At 42.9% G+C, this 24,185-nt stretch overlaps 1 protein-coding gene across 1 annotated transcript in view; it reads right to left on the reverse strand.

The window, feature by feature from the left end:
- The window catches only part of MAP3K15 (mitogen-activated protein kinase kinase kinase 15), a 113,105-nt gene that overhangs the window by 30,771 nt on the left and 58,149 nt on the right, over positions 1 to 24,185 (reverse strand). The window contains exons 7-12 of the mRNA XM_072744862.1: positions 18,981 to 19,151; positions 14,231 to 14,343; positions 13,837 to 13,996; positions 10,396 to 10,546; positions 8,889 to 8,996; positions 1,568 to 1,617 (exon numbers count right to left, since the gene is read on the reverse strand). Coding sequence (XP_072600963.1) covers positions 1,568 to 1,617; positions 8,889 to 8,996; positions 10,396 to 10,546; positions 13,837 to 13,996; positions 14,231 to 14,343; positions 18,981 to 19,151 — 753 coding nt within the window. The remainder of the gene's footprint in view (positions 1 to 1,567; positions 1,618 to 8,888; positions 8,997 to 10,395; positions 10,547 to 13,836; positions 13,997 to 14,230; positions 14,344 to 18,980; positions 19,152 to 24,185) is intronic.

The raw sequence follows: 24,185 nt of genomic DNA on the forward strand, positions 1-24,185 counted from the left end.
TGAAAAATAACAGGACAGAGAATTTGGGGCCACACAAGGAAGGTAGAAATCCATGTGGCATCTTAGCTCAAGAAAGGCCTTTACATGTTATCTGGTCCATTTCCACCTAAGGTCAGGATCTGACTCTACAGCATCTTACTCAATGTTCTGCTTTCCTGGACATAACCAGTGACAGAAAATCACCATACTCCATCTGCTGATGGATTTCACCGCTAGAAAGTTCTTACCTACATACACTGGGCCAAAGCCTACACAATGGCCTTCATTTTGCCAGGCAGCACTATGGAAAAGCCTAAATTCTCTTCAAACAAATGATGCTACTTTATGTTCCTCTAAGTCATCTCTCCCTGATAGTCAAAGCTTCTTTAGCCATTCTTTTTGTGTCAGGGATTACATGACAATACGGAGTTGAAACAGCAATAGTACAGGGTGATTTAAAAATACTTAAAACAAGGCTATGCATAAGTTTTGGAAACCAATTTGTAAAGGAACTATCACTGTTAGTTGGGTAGCACTGGGAATGTTCAACACGTGCTCTTTATAGCATATTGGTCCTAGGGTCTGATTCACCCTTTGCACATCCCTGATGATGGCTGAATGGCAGCAAGAGGCAGCTCTATGAGGAGGCACAAACAAAAGGTTCTTGACTATATATTCTCATATCACTTAGTTTCTGGAGTATTAAGTTTTTGAAAATGTTCAAGACTTTGAATTATATTTTTAAGCAGTATTACTCAAATACACTACTGTTCTTAAATTATTTCCCTCCCTTTGACATGACAAAAATATTATTCTAATTTAAACAGTGCTGTGCCTAGGACAGGATCATACTATGTCTGGAGGTAACAGGGGATTCATTCAGAAGCCTGTGGTCTTCCAATCAGATAAAGGACATACAGTTCTCATCTGAGCCCTTCATGTAATGGAAAATATGAAGAAACAGAGTCCTGGAGAGGCTAAGTGATTTTGTCAAGGTTAAACAATGAAAGAAGGATTAGAATTCACATCTGCTTCAGAGCTGCTCCTATTCTTAGATGTGCTGGCAGGGTAAAGCTCAGAGTGTAGCCACAAGGGTCACCAAATGGTCACTACCCCGATCCAAAGAACAAGCACCATAGCTCTCCTTGGATTACACCATATGCTCCCCCAACTGATAACAACAATGCCCCCGGCTCCATTACTCTACTCAGGAGACCCCAACCACGTGTCATTACCGTAACTCCTTCAGTCACTGGGATTCCGGGGTTCCCTGAGCACTTGAACATCAATGGCTCAGAGAAGAAACACTTTGTCTTCTGTATTTTTTTTTAAAAAAAGTTTGAGACAAGAGAGTTTAGTCTATTGGATACCAAAAAAAAAGCTTCTTTGTCACAACAAGCCAAGAAGCCCTTACTAGTAGCACACGAACAAGCTCAGGCAGGGTCACAAAAGAGAACATGGTCTATTTTGAATTATGTTAAAAATGAGAATATCACATATTATAAACAAGTGGAAACATTAAAGTAATAAAACACTGCCATCATTATTTGTATTAGAACAATAATGCCATTTTCCCTTATGTTCTTACCTTATTCCCCTAATGGAAGAAGCTGTAAAATTCCATTCATGAATTTGTTTCTGCAGGTTTTAAAGACAAAAGTCAGTAGAGCTTGACTTTTTTCCATGCCAAAAAAAACTTTTGATTTCATTCTCTGGTCAATTACTTCTGCTATTTTACTTTCAATAGAGATTTAGGAGTTAGAGCAATATATTTTATATAACTTGGAAGACCAAAAACATTTTTTCCTCTTTTTTTTTTAAGATTTTATTTATTTGAGAGAGTGCGCTCAAGCAGGGGAGGGAAGTGGCAGGCAGACGGAGAGGGAGGAGCACTCCCCACTAAGCAGGGAGCCTGATGTGGGGCTCCATCCCAACCTGAGCCAAAGACAGATGCTTAACCAACTGAGCCACCCAGGCACCCCCAGAAACATTTTCTAACGTATTGCAAAAAGTCATTTGTATCTTTAATCCAGTTTAGAGCAAAAGATATGAATTTGAAACAGAATAAGCACAGAGTAAGCACCACTGAATGGACTTTCATCTTCTGTCAACATACCAGGAAAACTCTAAAAGGAGTTTGGGGACAGCCCACCTAAGTTGGTGACCTCTGAAAATATTTGCAGAAGAATGTGGCAGACAACAATGTTCTCCCATCTTTCTTTTTTCTCCCTGGGCACACAGCTAGCATACATTTCCCAGCCTCCCCTGCAGTTGGGTGGGGCCGCAAGAAGAGTTTTGATCAATGGGATGTGAGGAAGAATGATGTGTACCAACTGTGGGTGTGGTTCATAATAACCTCAGCAATTCTCTATTCCACTATGAGAGGGAATGGGGACCCTGCCAACTTGGGTATGACACAAGGCATAACCTTTGATCATGTTAAGACATTGATATTTGGGGGCTATTTGTTTCAGCAGATCGCTTTTCATAACTAACACAAAGACTAACCTGGATTTCAATCTGTACAAGATGCATTTTTAAAGATAAATGTTTCCTCCCTCCACCACTACTGCCTGTACTTAACAAATGCTGCACAAAGCTAAGCTTCAGAAGAGAGATCTGAGGTATAATACCAATATGTCACAATAAGAGAAAATCATTCAAAATAAGGAAACACATTTGGTTGGCCCAAAGAATGTCCTAACTGACCAGCTAAGCACCCCCCTCCCCCAGAGAAATGTGAGAGCCAGAAGACTGGGCATATGGCTTAGGAGAACAGCCACGAGCAACTGGGTGACGAGTTTCCTGCCATCCTGGAGGAACGACAACAGGATGTGGGAGGATGGTCCTCAATGGGAGAAGGTCCACTTGACCGTGTTAAGTACCTGCTATGTGCCAGGCAAGGTACCAGCACTGAGGACATAACAAAGAACAAAGCCCCTGCCCTCGTGGGGCTTATATTCGCATGAGAGAGAACAAATTAAGTAGTAACTGAACAGCATGACAGAGGACGAAAAGCCAGAGAGAGCGGGGAAGGGCATTCAGGTGGGGCAGGGGTCATGATGTTAAACTGGGTGCTCCGAGAAGGCATCTCTGAGGACTCTTCAGCAGAAGGCTAAGGCAGGTGAAGGAGTGAGACTTGCAGATATAGTCCTGGGCTGAAGGGAAAAGTCATGTCCCCAGGGCATGTCCGGGGACCAGCAGAGAGGGAGTAGGAGAGGAGGTTGGAGAGCTCATGAGGAAGATGACACAGGGCCTTGGAGACCATCACCAGGCTCCCAGTTTCTACTCTGTAGAAGATGAGGTGAGGGTCGTGAGAGATAGAAGCATACATCAACATGGAAGCCCCCACCTGGGACCCAACCGTGTACAAAGACTGAGGGTATTTCAGAGGAGTTGTGTTCAAAGTCAGTGAAAGGTGGCGGTGGTGGAGAGCAGGAACCTGCTTCTGGATTCAGGTACAGAAACATGAACCAGGGCAGATTTCAGAGCACCTTGTCCAAGTCACCTACAGGCAAGAAGCTGCATGTATATAAAGAGCTTGGCCACAGAAGCTTTCAAAGTATCCCCAGATGGAAGGTTTACCCCCCAGCGTAGCTTTACGGAACTTCCTGATTTAGGAGGAAGATTTGCCGGTTAAGAAGTAAACAACACAAACTCCCGTCTTTCCCTTTATATCACAGTCAATGGGCATTTGTGTGTGTGTGTGTGTGGGGGACCTGCTTTGTAGATACTATGGATATAAAAACATAGAAGTCATACTTGAGTTTGCAAAGCACTTGGGGAGAAGTTCTCAAAAAGTGATCAAAGAGCAATGGGAAATACTGTGGACACAATATAGGCAAGAAAGCAGCCTAATTCAGTGAAAGGGGAGGAAAGGTAGTTAGAGACGCTGCCGCACAAGTTAGGGCTTGGATGACTGGAAGAAGAAATCGCATGGAGTAAGAACAGAAGAGCACAGGTGGGACCCCGCAGGGCCAGCTCAGGGGACGAGAGGGTAGGATTACAGGGACTTGACACTCCATAAGAGAGCATGAGTTTGCATCTGTAAAGCCATGAGATTCAGTCATGGTTTTGGGGAAGAACAAGAGGACCAGAACAAGTGTTTTCAAATTATTAAACTTCTGAATTGAAGTATACCATATGTTCAGAAAAGGGCACAGTGATCATCGCAGTAAATTTTCACAAAATGAAGACTCGCTGTAGCCAGTTTCTAAATGAAGAGACAGAACAGGAACAGCAGCCCAGAAGCTTCCCTCATAAACCCCCACGCACCTAGTCATCCAAAGGTGGAAACAGCAACCGCTATTGTGATCTCTACCACCATGGAGAGTTTTGCCTGCCCTGCAATAACATGTAAATGAAATCATCAAGTCCACACTCCCTTGCATCTGCAGGTGGGGTTTTTCGTGAAACGCCTGGTAGTGGAAGTCAGGACTGCCCACCCGGTTTCTGATCTGCTGTCCTGGAGGGTCAACTGGCAGAGAGTCCTCCATCATGACTGCGGTGGCTGTCTTCTCCCGGCAGGCAGCAACCTTACCCTTTCTGAGAATGGCTATTTTACTACATCTAAATCATGAGGAAATGGACTTGAGACTGTAGCTTTCCATGTCAGGGTCAGAAGCCTCCAGTAATCGTGCACTGGAAGCAGAGCCAGGGTGGGCTACAGAGCAATAGGCCAGGAGGCTAGAGGCAGGGGCATGTCTCCAGGGTCCCCTGGGTGCCGACTCAGCATTTGCCCTCCTGGTCCTAGAGTGTGTGCCTCTGGGGAGGCATCTTGGGGGTCTATGACAATTTTGTAGACTTTATATGCGCTTCTCCTGTTGCTAACATAAGCAGAAAAAGCAGTAACAATAACAGCTTTTCCTAACAAGCAGCCCTAGTTGTGTGCTCAGTGGCAGGGGCTACTGGATGCCTGTTGGCTACTCCAGGGCACAGGAGCTGCTGAGGGTGCAAGGCTGTGTATGTCCCTGCCCTACACAGCCTACTCACACTGTTGTGCTGGGGGCACCTGGAGCCAGCTTAGGAAGGCCAACCGTGCACATCTCCTCCTAACCCCAAGTTGGGGCATCCACTGGAGGTTGCTTGAAACTGGCCATGGTGGGAACAGAACTGGAGGAACCAGCAAACACTACACATCCCCATGCTGCTTGTTAAACATATACCAGAAGTTTCTGAATCCTTGGCTAACAAACCAGAACTTAACCTACTCTTACAGCAGTGCAGCATGTAAGTGAACACGCACATGTGTGTGATCTCCCTCACCAGCCACAGCCCACCAGGAAAAAATGCAACATTGTGTAGAGAAATGTCATCTCACTCCAGACAAATCTGCTTGCTTTCACGATCTGCAGAATTTCAAAAATGTAAATGAAGGCTAAAGCAAAAGCTTCCTCTCAAAGCAAAAAAGGCAATTTCTATTTCCCTCAGACGTTTGTTCTGACAACTATGAGCACTTGTACAAAACATTTCATCAGTCAATGAAAACTAGCATTTGCTGCTTCTACCATTCTTTTCCATTTCTTATTATGGACTATGTTCAAAGTAACACATTTACAACTAGGGAGATAGTATATGTACCCATGGGAATGTCCATTAAGGGCAGCAAGCACTGTAGGATTCAATACAATGGACAAAGTTTATAGAATTCCACAAGCCCAAAGACATTTGGTTCTAAAAGTCTGAAGAGTCCACTTGAATAGGATTAGTTTCTTTCCTCAAGTACTTGTCAAGACATGAGGAGTTGAGTACGTACATCAATGGAATGGTCAGTTACAGATCAGAATTTTGAAAATCCTCTCCTATCACAGTGACATCAATGACACAAGAAAATCATCAAGGCTTGCTTCTAATACAAGAATTCCAACATCGAAAGCATGGGACCTGGAGGGGGGCACAAGGGGGCAGAAGCCAGGCTTTGGGGTTGGAGGGTGTCTGCTGATATTCTCTTCCTTAACCATGCTGGTTACTCAGGTGTGTTCAATTGGCAAACATCCATCGAACTATACATTTATGACTGATAGACTTTTTCAGTGTGTATACTTCCATAAAAGGTTAAAAACAGCCAAAGAGGTAAATTTAATAGAGAACATATTCATTCTTCAAAGGAGATCTGTTTGAACACCATGTGTAAATTTTATTGTGGTTTTTCTTTTGCACTCAAATATTTAATTAATACACACAGTACAGCAAAGCAAACAAAAAACCCCAAGCATGCATTCGGGCAGCTCATCTTCACTATTGGCTGAGTCTGATGAATAAGAAGGCTGCTTCTCTGTTAAATATTAGACAAAGTTACTGGCTTATACCTGTAATGTTTGGGTCTCTGCAAACCAGCTGTTGAAGCCCCAACCCCAAGTGCGCCAGGATTCTGAGATAGGGCCTTGGGGAGGCAAATCAGGTCATGAGGATGGAGCACCTACGATGGGATTAGTGCCCTTATTAAAAAAGACACAAGGGAAATACCTCCCCATCATCTGGGGGCACACAAGATGACAGCCTATTGTGACCTGGGGGAGAGGGCCCTCACCAAAACCTGACCACACTGGCATCCCACCCTGGGACTCCCAGCCTCCAGAACTGGGAGAAAGAAATATCTACTGTTTAAGCCCCCAATTCATGGTATCCTGTTACACAACTCAAGATTTCAAGTCTATTTCTTTTTTTATATATATACCTTTACTGAGGTATAATAGACGAAGACCTGCACAAATTTCATGTGCATAATCTGAGAAGTTTCAGACACCCATGGAACCATCACCACAATCAAGGTAATGGCCAGATCCAACATCTCCCCAAGTGTCCTTGGTCCCTTGGTCTTTGTTTTGTGTGTGTGTGTCGGGGGGGTGGCGGGCAGTTAAGGACACATGAGATTCACTCTTTTAACAAATTCTGAAGTGCACAATGGCATACTAGTAACTATAGGGGCCATGGTGTACAGCACACATCGGCAACTTGTTCATCCAGCAGAAGTCAGACCTTGTACTCCCTGAACAATGGGGGGGGGGGTGCTGTGTTAGGACTATTTCTGATAAGGAATTTCTTATATGATTCTGGCCCTCTGCTTATTCTACAATGTTGCATTTCATTTTTGAAGATATGGTCTGTATTTGCCTGATTAAGACATAATTGCTCACTCTCTTATATCCAGGGAAAAAAATCCTTCTTTGCCAGGTTAATGGCAGACGTCTCCCCACACTCCATGAAAACATATACAAAGCAAATAGATCTACCTAGTGAATGCACTTGCCAAAGGTGCTAGATTACTAAAAATTTTTTATTAAAGAAAGAGGCTGAAGAAGTACTTCAGACACACACAAAAACATAGTTACTACCACAGACACCAGGCACGGCCCAGTGTTTAAGTGGGCACTTAAAGTGTTCCCTCTCCAGTATCATTGGTGTCAATATAAATTGAAGTGGTACAAACCTGACAGGAGCTTTCAAATTTTATTTATCTTTAGTATCTATCAAATTTTTTTTTAAGATTTTATTTATTTATTCATGAGAGAGACACACACACACACACAGAGGCAGAGACGCAGGCAGAGGGAGAAGCAGGCTCCATGCAGGGAGCCCAATGTGGGACTCAATTGCAGGTCTCCAGGATCACGCTCTGAGCCAAAGGCAGACACTCAACGGCTGAGCCACCCAGGTGTCCCTTTTTTTCTTTTTTAAAGATCTTAGAGAGTCAATGGGGGCAGGGGTCAGAGATGGAGGGACACAGACGATCTCAAGAAGACTTCCTGCTGAGTGAAGAGCCTGATCCCAGGATCCCAAGATCACAACATGAGCTGAAACCAAGAGTCAGACTCTCAACTGACTGAGCCACCCAAGTGCCCCATAGCTATCAACTTTTAAACAAAGGTAGTCTTAAATCTAGCAGTTCCGTTTTGGGGAATCTCTGCTCCTGAAACAATCTATGGGATCATGTAGGGTGCAACCACCAGGATGGGCACTGACTTCCTATCTATCATTGGCTAGAGTGCATGGGTGAGCCTGGAATGTGCACTGCAGGCAGGTAGGAAAATAAATTATGGTTCATCCATACTTGGAAAGGTATCACCATGATATGAGAATATAGGGAATATTACAATTAAAAACATCAGGTGGATGGATCACTGTGTGCTATCTGAAAAACTGTCTATGATGTAAGAATCAATCAAAACATCAAGTTGCAAAATAATACACACTGTATGATCTCACTTTAATGAAAATGCTTCTATCTCTCTCTCTCTCTCTCTCCACACACACACACACACACACACACACACACACACACACATGTTTGCATGCATACACCCACCTACACATACATAAGGGAGTTTAGAGAATGGTAAAGATGGATATCCACCCAGTCACTGGGGAGGGGAATGGGAAGGAGGTTTTGGGGGATTTGGAGGGACTTTCCCCATTACTACTCATGGTTTAACTTGGTTTTTTTTTTTAAAGATTTTATTTATTTATTTGACAGAGAGAGAGCGTGCACAAGCAGGAGGAATGGCAGAGAGAGAGGGAAAAAGCAGGCTCCCTGCAGAGCAGGGACTCTGACTTGGGACTTGATCTCAGGACCCTGGAATCATGACCTGAGCCAAAGGTAGAGGCTTATCTGGTTGAGCCACCCTAGGCACCCTTAACTTCTTTTCTCAACAAGCCTGTATTCATTCACATAAATATACACACATTCATTCATACACACAGATACACAAATATATAATATAAACATATATAAAATGGGAAAACCAGCATCCTCTCTCCCATCTGTAATTATACTCTCATACACTCCTGGACCTTACAAGTCAGTCACAGGTGCCTGTTCTTTCAAGTACTACAACAAAGACTCTCTTACTTGAACACTGAATTTGTGACGACACAACAGAGAATAAAGAGAGCTGTGATTATTTTCTTACCATTTCTGTGGGTGAGACATGCCACAGAGAAACTGTCTTCTCCTCAGCCTCATTATTTATAGAGACATATGAAGGCTGGTAGACTTTGGTTGGTTCTATCACCAGCACCTAAAAGAACAGATTTCTGTGACACACAGGAACATACCACAGACAGGTCACTCTGCCCAGTGAGCAAGTAGAAAGTGCTTTACTCCATAAGTATTTGAGTCTGTGTGCCAACATTGCTCTAGGGCCCATGGACACCAGTCATGACAGAAGTCTCCTCCCCACATGGGAGTCCATGCTCTGATGGGGCAGATAAGAAATACACACATAGGGATATGGAATATGGTCACATAGGCAGCTCTGAGCCAAGTACAACAGAATAAAGGTATATGTGGGGTCACTTTAGCCAGGGTGGCCAAGAAAGGCCTGCCCAAGAAGGTGACAGAAGAAACAGGGAAGCAACAGTTTTTGAGAGAAATGAAGGAAACTAGATGATCTGCAGGTAGGTACCCAAGCCTGGAAAAAATACAAGAGGACTTATGCTAAGTGAGGTGACATTCCATCAGTAATGTTTTATTGCTGGGGGTCAGGGAGGGAGGGAAGGGGAGGAAGAGAGGAGATGGGGAGAGAGGAAGAGAATGAATGAATGAATTTCCAAAGCAAGTAAAACAACATATTTAAGGTCGCTAAATCTGGGTAGAGATTACACAAGTGTCTGTTCCATTATTTTTTTGGTACCTTTCAATAAGTTTGAAATATTTCATAATTAAAAAAATTTCAAACTTATTACCTAAGAACAAAATCATTATCATAATCATTTCAAACAACTTAATCTCCATTAGAAGTTTAATGAAATTCCTCAACATGGCACGTTCACAAAATCTCATGGCATAAATACAAAATATAATGATCTGAAGCTCAATATCTAGGGTGCTTAGATATCTTAAGATTCCTTGTAAGGTGGTCGTCTAAATTTGACACAAAAAGCTAATCGCCATTTTGCTTTCCAATAATATTTTAAAAATTAACTAGTGGCATTGGAGGCAAACCAAAGCTCAACAGCAAACAGCACCAAGTTCCAAAATTTTACTATTACTCTTGCACTGATTTAGAACAGGGTTCCCCCACTATGGCACTGCTGACATTTGGGGCTGGGTATTTCTGTGCTGGGGGAGGGGCTAACCCATGCACTGTGGGTGGCTGGCAGCACCCCTGGCCCTCACCCCACTAACTGCCAGGAGCAAAACCTTCCTTGCAGTCGTGTCAACCGAAAATGTCTCCAGATACTGCCAAATGTCCGCCAAGAGACAAAATGACTCTCAGTTGAGACCACTATTTTAGAGGTCATAGCCGACTTTCTAGTGAGTTGATCGATCAACTGGCTGATTCTACAGAAGACCGATGGGTATCTAATATTTTCAATTACTCTAAGGTTTTTCTATGTTTCAGAGTACTCAATAATTAGCACCAATCCCCAGTTTCTTTTATTCTATCTGAAAGAAATGGATTTAGCATGACTTACTGGAAATCTGAGTCCATTAGTAGCTTCATTTGTTGCCTCAAAAATCATATCTAACCAGAAGTTAAGCCGTTCTTGCCTGGGTGAATGTTCAGTAATGGATTTCTTGAAGCGCTGAATTAATAACAAGTTCTGAACTAAAGACCTGAGGTACCTGGAAAAATCAAGAGCACCAATAAATTAGATTCTTCAAGAAATGGAATCAATTCTACTCCCTTTAAAAAAGGTTTCCCAAAAGCTTCATTTACTTAAAATCATATTGTGTAATGAGTGCTTCTTTATCATTTGGCAGCCACAGACTTAATTAAAAGAAATCCAAAGAGCGGTCAAAATAAGTCTGTCCAACGAAATCCTACAACATGGCTTTTTACCAACATTGGGTTAATGGTATTCAAAGTGTGGACACTGGCAAACATTTGCTAACTTGTCTTAAAAACAAAAACATGCAGTTTGAAATTCAAACCAATTACAAAATGGCAAACTCATGGCCTTTTTTGAACTTAACCTTTTTAAGTGATTGTAGATTTATATATAGTCATAAGAAACAATACAGAGAGATCTCATGTACCCTTGGCCCGATTTGTACCAATGATGATAGCTCATAAAATTCTAGAACAAGATCACAAGTAGGATATTGACATGGATACAGTTAAGATAAAAAATACTTTCACTGTCACAAGGATCCCTCCCGTCTCCCTTATACAGTCATACCATTTCCCTTCCATCCCTCCTCTTCTTCTTGACCTCTGCCAGTCACCAATGTGAAACTCATTGTATTTTTTAAAATTAGATCTGACCAGGTAGATTTTGAAGTTATGAGATCTTCAATCTCACCACATCTTTACTGGTCACATCCTCTCTGGTAGTGAATGCAGATGGTTGAGTTGAAAGCATCAGAGTATTATTTTGTCCTTTGAGGACCAAGTCTGGAGCTGCCCTGGGAAGGCAGATCAGCTTGACTCAGACTGACTTGCTTGGGTACTGTGCACTGAACAATGAACTCAGTAGGCCTGGATTGTCTAAACTCTACAGATTCCAAAGAAAGGTCTGGCCCTTGGCTGGCTTTTGGAACATCATCTTTGAGTCCTTGGGCTATTCAGTCTGGTAAGAATGTTTCTGTTTACCGGGGGCCTTGGGCCACACCACCTAGTCCATCCTAACAATAGGACTCAAGGTGGGGGCCTTGGGCCATGCTATATCAGTGTCATCTCCAGAGGGGCTGGGGACTCGGTAACTAAGGTCAACCACATGGATGCTCCATACCTGTACAACCGACAGCCCCCTCATAAAACCCTGAACACCAAGCCTTGGTGAGCCTCCCTGGTTGTCAATACTTTGTGTGTGCTGCCATCCATAGTTGTGGAGAGAAATCGGCACTGTGTAAGTCACCCCACTGGGTGCGGACAGCGGGACGCTGGTGCCTGGCCTCTTCCGGACTCTACCCTGTAGGCCTTGTGCCTCTGCTGACTTCCATCTGTATATACGTGTATTGTAATAAATCTTAACCCTGAGTACAACAGCCGTTCTGAGTCCTATGAGTTCTTCTAGTGAATCATGAACCCCGGGGCGGTCTTGGGGCTACGATATTAGGTGCCCACACTGTCAGCCAGGGTAGGTGCGGATGCACTGAGAATGCACCAAGGCTCAGTTGTCACCTCTGTGGAGTCCGCTCTGTCTGGATTAGGTGCGGCAGAGCACCTGAAAAGTTCTGGAAAAAGCAGCTGCTCCAGGAGGGCTAGAGGCTCTGCCTGCCTCCCTGTGCAGCCTCAGAAAGACTTCCAAGATGTTGATATGGTTTGGGGATCACATTTGGGTCTTTCAGACTGGGAAGAAATGGGGTTCAACTGAAAACGACTACAGACATTCTGATCCCTGTGATTCCAGACTGTCCTACTGAGCTGGGCAAGAACAGGGGGCAGATGAAAGTGGATCATTAAACGTAAAAAATTTTAAATTATGCATGTAATCCAAAAGCATTTTAGACAAATTAGAAAAATGAAGATAAAAAAGATTAAAAACTTCTCATAAGGCTATGTCTCTGAGAGAACCACTGTCACCCTTTTGGAGAGAACCCCTCATTCAATGATTGCACAGATACTGGGACACCTGCGTGGCTCAGTGGTTGTGCATCTGCCTTCGGCTCAGGGCACGATCCCGGAGTTCCGGGATCGAGTCCCACATCAGGCTCCCTGCAAGGAGCCAGCTTCTCCCTCTGCCTATGTCTCTGCCTCTCTGTGTCTCTCATGAATGATAAATACATCTTAAAAAATAATTACACAGATATCTAGTGAGCACCTATTATGAGACCACAGGAATCAATGACAGAATGATGATTCTCATGGAGCTTCACATCAACTGGCAAGTCAGCTATTGCCCACCCCTTGCCGACTTTACTCTGAGTTACACACCGAACACCACTTTTTAATGAAAAGGAGTCCACAGAGAACAGTGGTTCTCAAAGCGTGATTTCCCAGACCAGCAGCAGACTGTCAGCTGTAGATGCAAATTCTCAGGCCCCTTCCTAGACCTTTGGAACCAGATATCCTAAGGGTGGGCACAGAAATCTGTGTGTGTGTTTTTTTTAAGATTTTATTTATTTATTCATGAGAGACACAGGGAGAGAGAGAAAGAGGGGCAGAGACACAGGCAGAGGGAGAAGCAGGCTCCATGCAGGTAGCCTGATGCGGGACTCAATCCTGGGACTCCAGGATCACGCCCTGGGCCGAAGGCAGGCGCTAAACTGCTGAGCCACCTAGGGATCCCCCAACAATCTGTGTTTTAATCAACACAGTGGATTCAGATACACAAACAACTTTGAGAACCGCTGAGTGAGAACAATATACCCTGCCGTTGGCTTTTCTTATTCTGGGACAGACCATGAACACATGTCCATGTTTCCCAGTGTTCTTTCTTGCATGTTTTAATGGCTACATAATGGGCTAACCTGTGGCCACTGCTGTGCCACCATGTTTTTGACCGTATCTTGGTCTTCTTTTTTTTTTTTTTTTTGGTACCAGTTTCCATTTGTCATGCACATTGCTTTTTTGGTGTGCTTTTAGCTCTACTACCCACTTTTTCACAAATACATGCTAGTACCAAAGAATGTTTTGTTCTCAATGACTGAGATGACCTGAAGAAATTAATAAGATTGAAAGTCTCATCTTGGAGATAGAGCACACAGGGACATATTCCATACATGTATGTGCCAGTGGGTCTGTCCTTCCCTCCTGTCACATAAAACCAAGTGAGCCTGCGGAGCTGTTTTTGCTACCATTATATTGTTTATGTTAATGAAGAAGTCAGAAAGACAAACACAGCAAGTGTTACTGTCTTTTGCAATTTTGCCACTTTCCCCTTCAGAACAAGATCAGATATTGAGAGAAGTGAGGACCCCCCACGCCACACACACACACACACACACACACACACACACACACGACTCACCAAACTGGAGGTCTCAGTTTGAACAACCTCTCTGCCGCCTGGACCGCCTTCCCGACATCATTGGCCAACACACCGACGGTGACAAACTGACCCACATCCCAGTAATTGCTCATTTTCTCCAAGCTCCCTTTCCTTCCCAACAAACTGTTCAGCCGGACACCTGAAGGATTTGAATTTTAATAAAGTTATGAAAAATCTTTCTAGCTTCTCTCCTATTATGCAAGCCTTTAGAGAGAGGAAATAGCATGCACTTTATTTTGGCTGCTGTCTCAGGTGTGCTATCAGAGAATAACTGTTACCTGTGAAATAAAATGCTAGTTATTTGAAGATAATTTTTAATGCTGAATTGGGGTGACCAAAGCCTATCAACTCCTGTGATCATAAATAGCTTTACCTATCTTTCTTAGTTCCATGGAAGTTTCAAATTGTTGTCCAGCAACTATCAGCAGAACTGCCAGGTTAATTCCTGAATAGAGAGATGACTGGAGCTCAAAGCCTTTGCGGTACCTGTAATGACAGACTGCCAGATTATTATCATGGTACAAGGAAAAAATGGTAAGTAATGGCACAAGCCAACCTTCTCATGAACTCTTCTTTAAAAATGTCATAACACTAAGTAGTTAAAAAAACTGATGAGGAAAATTTTTTAAAGATGTATTTGACAGAAAGAGAGAGAAAGAGAAAGAGAGAGAGAGAGAGAGAGAGAGAGAGAGAACACACAAGCACAAGCAGGGGGAGAAGCAGGAGAGGGAGAAGCAGCCTCCCTGCTGAGCAGGGAGCCCAGTGCAGAGCTCAATTCCAGGACCCCGGGATCATGACCTGAGCAGAAGGCAGACACTTAACTGACTGAGCCAGTCAGGTGCCCCAGGTTTTATTTATATATATATATAAAATCACTGTATGAAATAAATTAAAGTATACAAAAGAAATTTAAAACCTTTTATAACTCTACCCCCATAAAGCAGACCACAACTGGATGTCCAAATCTCATCTTAAAAGTTAGACTCCATTTGTACACAGAGCATTTTTCATTACATAGGAATTCCATCAATTGTAGGCTATTACTCTGCAGGCTGTTTGCTTTTATCACAAAATGGAGTCGGTTTTTCCTGTAGGAAGCAGTGTTGCCAGAATCCTGGACTCTAGATTACTCTGCAAATAGTGGCATAAAGTGAGAGAAAGAGCAGAGATCTATTCCACTAGGATAAAGAACAATATCTGAAACAGAGCATACCATTTTAGTACCAGAAGTTTAGAGAGTGCCATTTTAATTCTCTTTTTTCTTTACATAGAAAGCTTCTTTCCCTTCCATGAGTGGGTAGGAATATCATGGATGGGGAAAAAAAGAATTTGATCAATGAAGTAATGACAATGAAATGTCTTTAAGTGGCACCGTTCATACCAAAGGCTTGTAAACCAGGAGGAATTTGATCACTCACATGACAACAAGAGAATTAAACACCAACAAAATATTTATTGTGGAAGGGAGAACCCATCCTATAAGTCAGTTAAAATTTAGTTTTATGAACTTTGGGGCAGTACATGAGCACACTTCAGATGGACGGAGGGACCAACTAACACTAAGAAAGTTGTTTCAACCCCAGCCAACAAAATTCCAATAAAATTGAACCCTATCCCAAATGTTTTGGGGATTTTCAAAATCATATCTTATGGTATTTGATTCCTCCCCTGCCACGTTCTTTTACTATCAAAAGTTATCTGAGCATAGGGTGGGCTTCACTCTGCCTCTCATCTGCCCAGCTTAGGTGTAGACAAAATTTGAGCATGCAGTCAGGACTGCAGTTCCAGGTTTGCCTCTCACAGCCCCCTGCCTCCCTGGGTCACATGGTCCAGCTCAGTACCAGAGAGCCTGGCTGAGATGATCCCAAGGTCTCACCAAAGCTAATGTACCAGAAAGACTAAGCTTCATTTGCCCTTGGACCCCCCGCCTCCTTAAGTGGATGGAGAAAGGCTCCTAAGACTTTCTTCAAGGAGCCACAGGCAGTCATCTCCTGACTCGGGGGCTGAATTCTTGGCCACTGTGGTGGCAACACAGCTTCCTATTTTGGCTCTACCCAACATTAATTCCCCTTCAATGCCCTGAGTGACTCCTGTCGAAATAGTACATCAGGTACTACTGGGAATTTACTAAGAATAAAATGGGGTCCCTGCCCTCCACAAACCCACACTGCGGTGGAGGTAATAAGATCCCCACACAAGCTGGTACAATTAGGGAAAATACTAATGTTGAGTGGGATAAGTATCCTTACACCACACAAATCCAAGTCTAGAGGGACCCACAGATGGTATGTGGGGCCATCTCTAGAAGCTTGAGCGATGGTATGAAGATGGATAGATGTGCAGCAGCAGTGATTTGGAAAAGAAATACCCAACACAGAAAAAGGCAAAAGCAGAGACGGGAGCCTGTGGAACGCCCAGGAAAATTCGGTTCAGTTGGATATGTTTCAGGTAGGGGGGAACAGGGCTCAGGGTGGGTTGGAGAAAGTCTGCAGAGCACATAGAATGGTAATCTAAGAGTTTGAATTGTTATTTAATAGGGAACGGAGAGCCGCTGTGGGTGGGTCTCTAAGCTTTAGGAAGAAAAAGGAATGGTGGTTCAATAGATGAAGAATAGACTCTAGAGACACCAAGCAGAGAGCATGCTTGGGATACTGTGAAAACATTCCCGGCAAGAGAGTGGGGGGCGGGGGAAAGGCACCAAGCAAGGTGGAAGTGGTAAGAGTGAGGGAAGATGCAGAGAAGGGCTAGAATTGGGACCTGACCATGTGTGTGTGTGTGTGGGGGGGGTAAGTGAGTGAAAATTCTCAAACATTAACAAAAAGTCTAAGCGTAGGAGGCTGAAAGATGGTAGTAAGAAAGCAAGACACTGGAGGCCATCCTAGCATGGAGAGCAGGAGGGAACTTTAGCCTCGGACATCCTGCATCTTACAGAGCAGCTCCGCCCCAGGTGGAACAAACGGGTGGGGGGGTGGGGCCAAAGCTTCAGACACAGGTTGGGCTGGAGACCGGCTCAGGTTCCCAAAGTGTGGGAGTGAGGGGGATCACCAAGGAAGAGACTGGATGGAGAGGTGAGGGGAGAGGACAGAGCAGGATGGAGCCAGAGGAGGACAGGGGAAGGGGAAGCAGCTAGAATGGAGAGTGGAGCAGCCATGTCAAGAGCTCTTGTGACAGAAACAGATGAGGTAGGCTGCTGGCTCCACCTTCCACCTACATCCAGGCTCTGCTATCTCCCCATTTTCATTGCCACCACTCTGGCTCCAGCTACCATCAGCTCTTCCCTGCATTACTGTGGTCGTCTCCTCGCTGTTCCCTGCTTCTGCCCTTGCCCGTGTGGTAGATTATTTAATTGCCACAGATCCTCCTCATCTCATGAGATGCGTGCCTCTGTCACTGCCCCTGCCCATGGCCGGAGTCCATTTCTCCACACTCTTGAATCATTAACCATGCGATACACTTGTGATGTGACCCAGAGCACGTGGTGGAACCAACCTTGTGTGAGTTCCAGAGCCTAAGCCTAAGAGGCTTTTGCAGCTTCTGCCTTCATGTTCTAAGAATGCTGCCCACCGCATAAGAAACCTGGTCTGGCAGGATTAGACCCACAGGCAGAGCATGGAGGCACACTACCGACACCCAGCACCAGCCACCAAATGTGTGTAAGGCCATCTTGGACCTTCCAGTCCTGCTGAGCCTTCAGCTGACCTCATTTTTAGGAGTGAGCCCAGCAGTTTAAGACTGTTGTATATTTTAATGAACTGCTGCCCCTGCTAATGGGGCTTTTTTCACTTTTGTGCTCTACAGAAAGACCAAGGGGGGTTGGAGGGACAAAGCTTTGAATAACTGCTTTCTAACACCAAATGTGGCAAACAGGACAGAGAACATCACGAATCTAGGCAGGTGTGAGGTACAGTGGCTGAGAATTGCCTGTCTGCTCCCTCTCTCTGCATGCCCTTTCTTGCCTCCAAAGTCCAATCAAGGGATCCTGGGAAGAAAATATGCCTGGAGTGGGGGAGGATGATTCTGAGGGGGGAAAAGCTACCAAGACATTAAAGCGGGGCAAGGGGGGGGGGGCAGGATGTAAGTAACTAAGTAAAAAAAAAAAAAAAAAAAACAGCCAAGCAGCGGCCTGGCCAATCCACAGAATCATGAAAAATGAGAAGTTTTTAAGCCACTAAGTTTTGGACTTGTTCGTTATGCAGCAAACAATAGCTAATACACCCCCGGAAATGTATTCTTTGCCTAACAGCGAGGGCATGCTGGTGAAAATCCACGTCGGATCTCGTCACTGCTCCGCTCAGAGCACTCCGATGTTATATCATTGCACTCAGAGTCAAAGGGTCTTCTCCTCTCCTGTTTCCTGCTGCTCTCCACTTGCTCACACCTCACCATCCTTGAACATGCCCAGCAAGCTTCCCCTCTGGGTTTTGGCCCCTGCTGGCCCCTACTCCCAAAACACTTTCCCCACAGTTTTCTCCAAGGCTCGTCTCACCACCCTCACATCTTTACTCGCCTTCACTGACCACTGACCTACCTGAAACTGCATACAACTCCTCTCAAGCCTCCTCCTCCCATTCTCTGATGACCTTATCCCCAGAACCCTCACCAACAGGTAACATCCGATTCTTCTCCATTTCTTTGTCTGACTTCCCTTACCAGCAAGGCAAGGTCCATGATGGCAGGAATTTGTGTCTATGTCTGCTGTGTCTTTATCCCCACCATCTAGAGAAGTTTCTGGCATACAGTAAGCCCTAAATCCACATTTGTTAGATGAACGAATGGAGGAAGGAATGAACAGCTCACTGAAAAGATAACGCCCTGATGGCAGTAGAACAAAGTTCTGGAAGCAGTAGCTGGGAAGGAGCATGCTGAGCCCTCCTCCTTGCTCTTATAAATGAGTGAACTCGTGAGAAGAATGTCACCACTACAAAAACCTGTTTCTAATGGTTTCTCTTCAGAAAAAGGCATCTGGAAATTCCCAAACCACATTTAACGACTTTTTCTCCCACTGCCAGCAGACAGGCATGCAGGCCGACTTATATTCATTGGGACAAGACCTGGATCCTTAGCCTCTGCAATTCTGTTCTTTGCAGAGATGCTTGTGCTACTGATTAGGATGGAGGGTTTACCACTCAATGGCATTGTCTCGGCTGGTGTCATCTTTGCAGTCTGAATCCAAGAAGATGTCCTTGTAGATCCTCCCACACAGGCAGAACATGTCGGGGGCTGGGTGGTCACAGCTCTGCAGAACCTGGAGCATGACCCGCAGAGCCTTTTCTCGGTCGCCTGCATGGTTTCTCCTGAAAGATTTGTGTGGTAAGATCACACATGTCTGAACCAAGACACAGTAGTATATATGCAATCATTCTGTGAGGGGCTGGTGCAAGGATGCTGTGCTTTAGCAGGAAACAAAGTCTGCATTGTAACTCATTTTTTTCATGTTCCAATTTAACAATTGCTTCAGACTCACACCAGTAAATCTCAGACTGTCACGGTCCCTACTTGGTCCCTTCTCTCAATGAGACCTAGACTGTGGATGAAAGCAGATGCAGACCAACGTGTCTGGAAAGAGAAAAAATAACACGGCAGGCTCCTGTTGCTGGATGAACAGCAAGGATTTCAGAAGCTAAGCCTGAATTGTAATGATAACAGTTTGACAAAAGGCTTTTTTGGAAAAGCAGCAGAGCCCGCAAATTCAGAAAGCCAAGAGAAATTTATTTCTTGACCTGAGAACACCTTGCCGTCCTCAAACAGGCAAAGACCCTGGCAATCTGTTTTCCAGTTTCATGTTGTATCCACCGGAGAAGATCTGAAAAATTATTTCTATATTCATAGATCAGTCTTCTCCCTTATTAGATTATATGGTAAAAAAATTCATTCTCCACACAGTAGATTCCTTAGACCATTCTTAAAATAATCTTTGCCACAAAATAACCTGAGTTTGTGGCTGTGAAATATTATAGCTTCCCATGAAGGTCTGGAAGCAAATGCTCAGCAGTAGTGGAAACTGAGGAAATCAACTATGGTTAATGATGTTCATATTAAATACCTGTAAAAAGAAACAATTTCTATATAACACTGCAATGGAGTGATCTCTAAAATATACCATTAAGATGAGAAAGCTATGTATTGAATACTGTGCACAGAAAACTACCTTTTTATTTAAGCAAAAGGAGGAAGTGAATAGAGATATGTATCTGCTTTGATTCTTCAAAATGAAAGGATAAACCAAAAGGTAATAAAAGTTACCACCAATAGGTGGAGGGAGAGAACATGATGAAAGGGACAAGAAAAGAAACTCCTTTTTTGTAATGCGACTGAAACTATGCAAGTTTTTTTACACAATTATGAAAGAAAATGAAATAAAATTTTAAGTGTTCCCTAAAAACACCGTTTGCCAATAAACACCATCTGAATTTGTGGCTGCAGCAAAACAAAACAAATGAACCTCCGCATGTGGCTCATGGCTTATGCACCAAGTAGAAATCCACTATTTTTAAAACACAGCAATTTGACTATTTTCTTAAAGGGATAAAAAACCTAAGGAAAAAATAGAAATGCAAAGAAATCTTATATAGTTTCCAGTAATCACATTGTTAGTGATAATAATGGTACTGGTATTTTGAAAATATTACATATTTGTAGTATAGAATACCAAAAAAATGATGTTAATATCATTAGGAACCAGAGCTATGCATAGGAGATACAGAAAATTAAAAAAAATTCTGTAAAAATCCTGTGGTCCCAAATTTGAATTGGAACATCAGTATGAATTTACAAGGTGGTCTTCCTAGTTGTGTCTACTGAAAAGGACCAAAAGATGACCAATTCAGTAGCAATGAGAACTTCCGGCCCTGACTGGGGCCTATAAACACCATGTCTCAACTACATGGAAGCAGGACTCTATAGAGGAACGGCCAATTCCAGATGGGTCTAAGATGATCCTGGAATATCTCAATACAAAGATGCAAAGGAGCTACTAAGCTCACATCAGAAAGATTCAGGAACCAAAAAGAATCGGTGTTTGGCCAAAGAGGAGACAGTGTGAGCCTTAGGAAGAATAACTATAAAGGATTGAAACCTATCAACTATATTAAAATGAAGAAGGGGAAATCTATACAACAACAACAAAAAAAGACTTAATAATCTTATTAACCAAACGCCATGTATAAGACTTTGTCTGGATCACGACTCAAACCCACTGTACACATAAAACTAAAGGCAGAGAGGTACCTGGGAGAATGTAAACGCTCCTGCTGAGGAATTATTACTCATCTCTAGGTACAGCACAATCATGACCGTGTTTTGTAAAGTGCTCCCTCAGACGATACTGAAATCACTATGGGTAAAATGGCCTGTCCTGGCTTCATGATCAATCTGGCATTAGGGTAGGAGGGCAGAGCAGGTGGGGTGAGCAGGAAGCAAAACTGGACGTGCAGGGATGACTATTGAAGTGGGAAAGGGGTACAAGAGGGCTCACTACAGTATTTCCTACTTTGGACTGTGTCTGAAATTTATATTAAAAAAACAAAACAAAAAAAAGTCAAAGCCCATTCTGACTCAACAATTCTTCTCGAATCTGTACTATAGAAAAACTCCTATATATACACACACAAGAATTTTTGAACAAAGGTGTTTATTATGGCATTGCTCCTAACAATGAAAACCTGGAGATAACCCAAATGTCAATTAACATATGAATGGTAATATATATATTAAAGATTTTATTTATTTATTCATGAGAAACACAGAGAGGGAGGTAGAGACACAGGCAGGCTCCCTGTGGGGAGCCTGATGCGAGACCTGATCCCAGGACCCCAGGACCATGACCTGAGCTGAAGGCAGATGCCCAACCACTGAGCCACTCAGGTGCCCCAGAATATATTTAACAACCAAACTACGGAGTATCATGTAACTGTTAGACAGAGGCAGGTCTGTATGTAATTATATAGAAGAATTCCCATAAGAGTTCATGAAAAAAAAATTGCTGAACTAAATAGCATGATCCCATTTTTTTTTGCAGTAAAAGCTATTTACATATATGTTCATGTACATAGACAAAGTCTGGAAGGATACACGTTAGATTGTTCAAAAAAATCATTGCTGGGATTTGTACAAAGTGTTCCTGTGCATGTTTTACTAATAACTATTCTAATAAATGAATAAAGAGATTATTCCTTTTAAGTTCTTGGCAATTTTACAACAGGCTTTTTTACGCTTTTTTCTGGAGGACTTGTACCTCATAAAACTATTCCATCATTTGAGACAAAAGATTAGTATCTCAAACAGCTTTTCTCAACTGGGATCTGAATGAATTAAGCTCCAGAGAAAGTTATATGATTATCTTGAGTGACTATTTTCTCCCTTCTCCCAAGTATGGTACATAGGTAGCCCCATTCTAGATCCATAAGGGAGTTTGTTCAATTGATACAATAGATGCCTTAGGGTTTAATTCTCTGTGGAACCCAATCCAGGTTGAGAAAGGCTAATCTAGACACTTGGCATTCTGCTAGAAGGCTGCAATAATTAAGCCTGTATTACAACTCTGACTTTTTCTATTTTCTGCCTTGGTCTTATTCTCACATATTTGATCTCTACTCTCTTTGTTCACAGAATCCAATTTAACTAGCCTGCAAAACAGATATCTTAATGAACAGCCTACCCGTGATACCTTCTCATTTTTAAGAGCCAACAGATATCAACCCAACTCAAATTTACTGGAGCATTTAAATAATTTCTACAGTCTGTGGCAGGAAAATGAAAAAGATTAAAACTTTAATGAGCTACAAAATTTCTACATCTGTTATGAGCCAACTTTTGAGGTGTCAAATATTCAGGATTCAGAGAAAAATGTCCTGAACTCTTTTAAATGTTTCATTATTGATCTGGGTTAAGGCTCATTTGTTTTGTTTTCTTTGGACCATTTACAGCAACATTTCCCTTGAATTTTTTTTAACTTGAAACTTACCCTTGTTAATCAAAACAAAAGGTCTTCTCAGGATTAAAAAAAAAATACCCAAAACTGAACATTTCCAAAAAATGAAAAGAAAAGTGATTTTCGGCTTAAAAGCAACTTAAGGATAGGTGCTAAATAGCTAATCCCTTTAGTGGTTAATCATCAAGTTTTCAGATCTGTTTATCATTTTCAGATGCCAAAGTATCCAAGAATAGGTCCATAGATAAAAACTCCCATGTTTCATTAGTCTGGCAACATATGTTTCTGACAATAAGGCCATTTCACAAATTGACAGATATGAATTAAGACAGCAGGGGTCACAACATTGGCTTGCATATTAGAATCACCTGGGAAACTAAAAATCTTGATGTTGAGGCTGCACTTGGGGCCATTTAAATCATTCTCTGGAGATGGGATCCAGGCATCAGTGGGTCCTATCCTGGATATTCTCTTTAAGTCTGCATCACTGCTAAATGCACGGACCACTTCTCAGCCCTCATATTATCTGCCCCACCAGGGGCACTTGACCGTTGAGTACTCCTTTCCTCCTTGGACCACTTTCATTTGGCTTGCAGGACACCACACACACTCCTGATTTTCCTTCTATTTTAGTCTTATTTTCTGGGCTCCTATTCATCTCCCCTGTCTTTTTAACACTGGAGTGTCCTTAGCACAACACTTGGACCTTGCTTCTTTATCAGTTGCTACATCAGATCCCTTGGTGATATCATCTAGTGTCATGCTTCTTCAAACCATCCATATTCTAATGACTCCCACATTCTTATCTCCAGCCCAGAGCTCTCCTCTAAACTCCAGGCTTACATATCCAACTGCCTTCCTAGCATCTCACTTGCATGTCTAATACCTCAAACTTGATGTGTCCAAAGCTCAACTGTTTGTCAAAGCTGTTCTTCTCCGCCTTATTTAATAATGCCCAGTCCATTCCTCCTGTTTTTCATGCCAAACACTTTGGAATCATGCTTCATTTCTCTAAGATTTTTTATTTAATCAAAAAACTCTGTTGGTTCTTATTTTCAGCCATAGCCAAAAATGGCCTACTCTTCATGACCCCCCAGTCATCACTACCCTGTTCCAAGTGACTGCCATTTCCTGCTTCCACCCTCACCCCTCTACTATCTGTTCTCAACAGAGCAGAGTGATTCTGCTAAACACTAAGTCAGACCATGTCACTCCACTACTCAAAACTCTCCATGCAAATAATATATCTGATAAGAAGTTAATATCCAAAATATATGAAGAATTCATATAACTCAATAGCAAAAAAAGTCTGATTAAAAAATGGGCAGAGAACCTAAATAAACATTTTTCCAAAAAAGGCATAAAGATGGCCAACAGTAAAGATGGCTAACAGACCCAG

The sequence above is a fragment of the Vulpes vulpes genome, chromosome X (assembly GCF_048418805.1).
Source record: "Vulpes vulpes isolate BD-2025 chromosome X, VulVul3, whole genome shotgun sequence".
In the NCBI taxonomy this organism is placed as follows: domain Eukaryota; kingdom Metazoa; phylum Chordata; class Mammalia; order Carnivora; family Canidae; genus Vulpes; species Vulpes vulpes.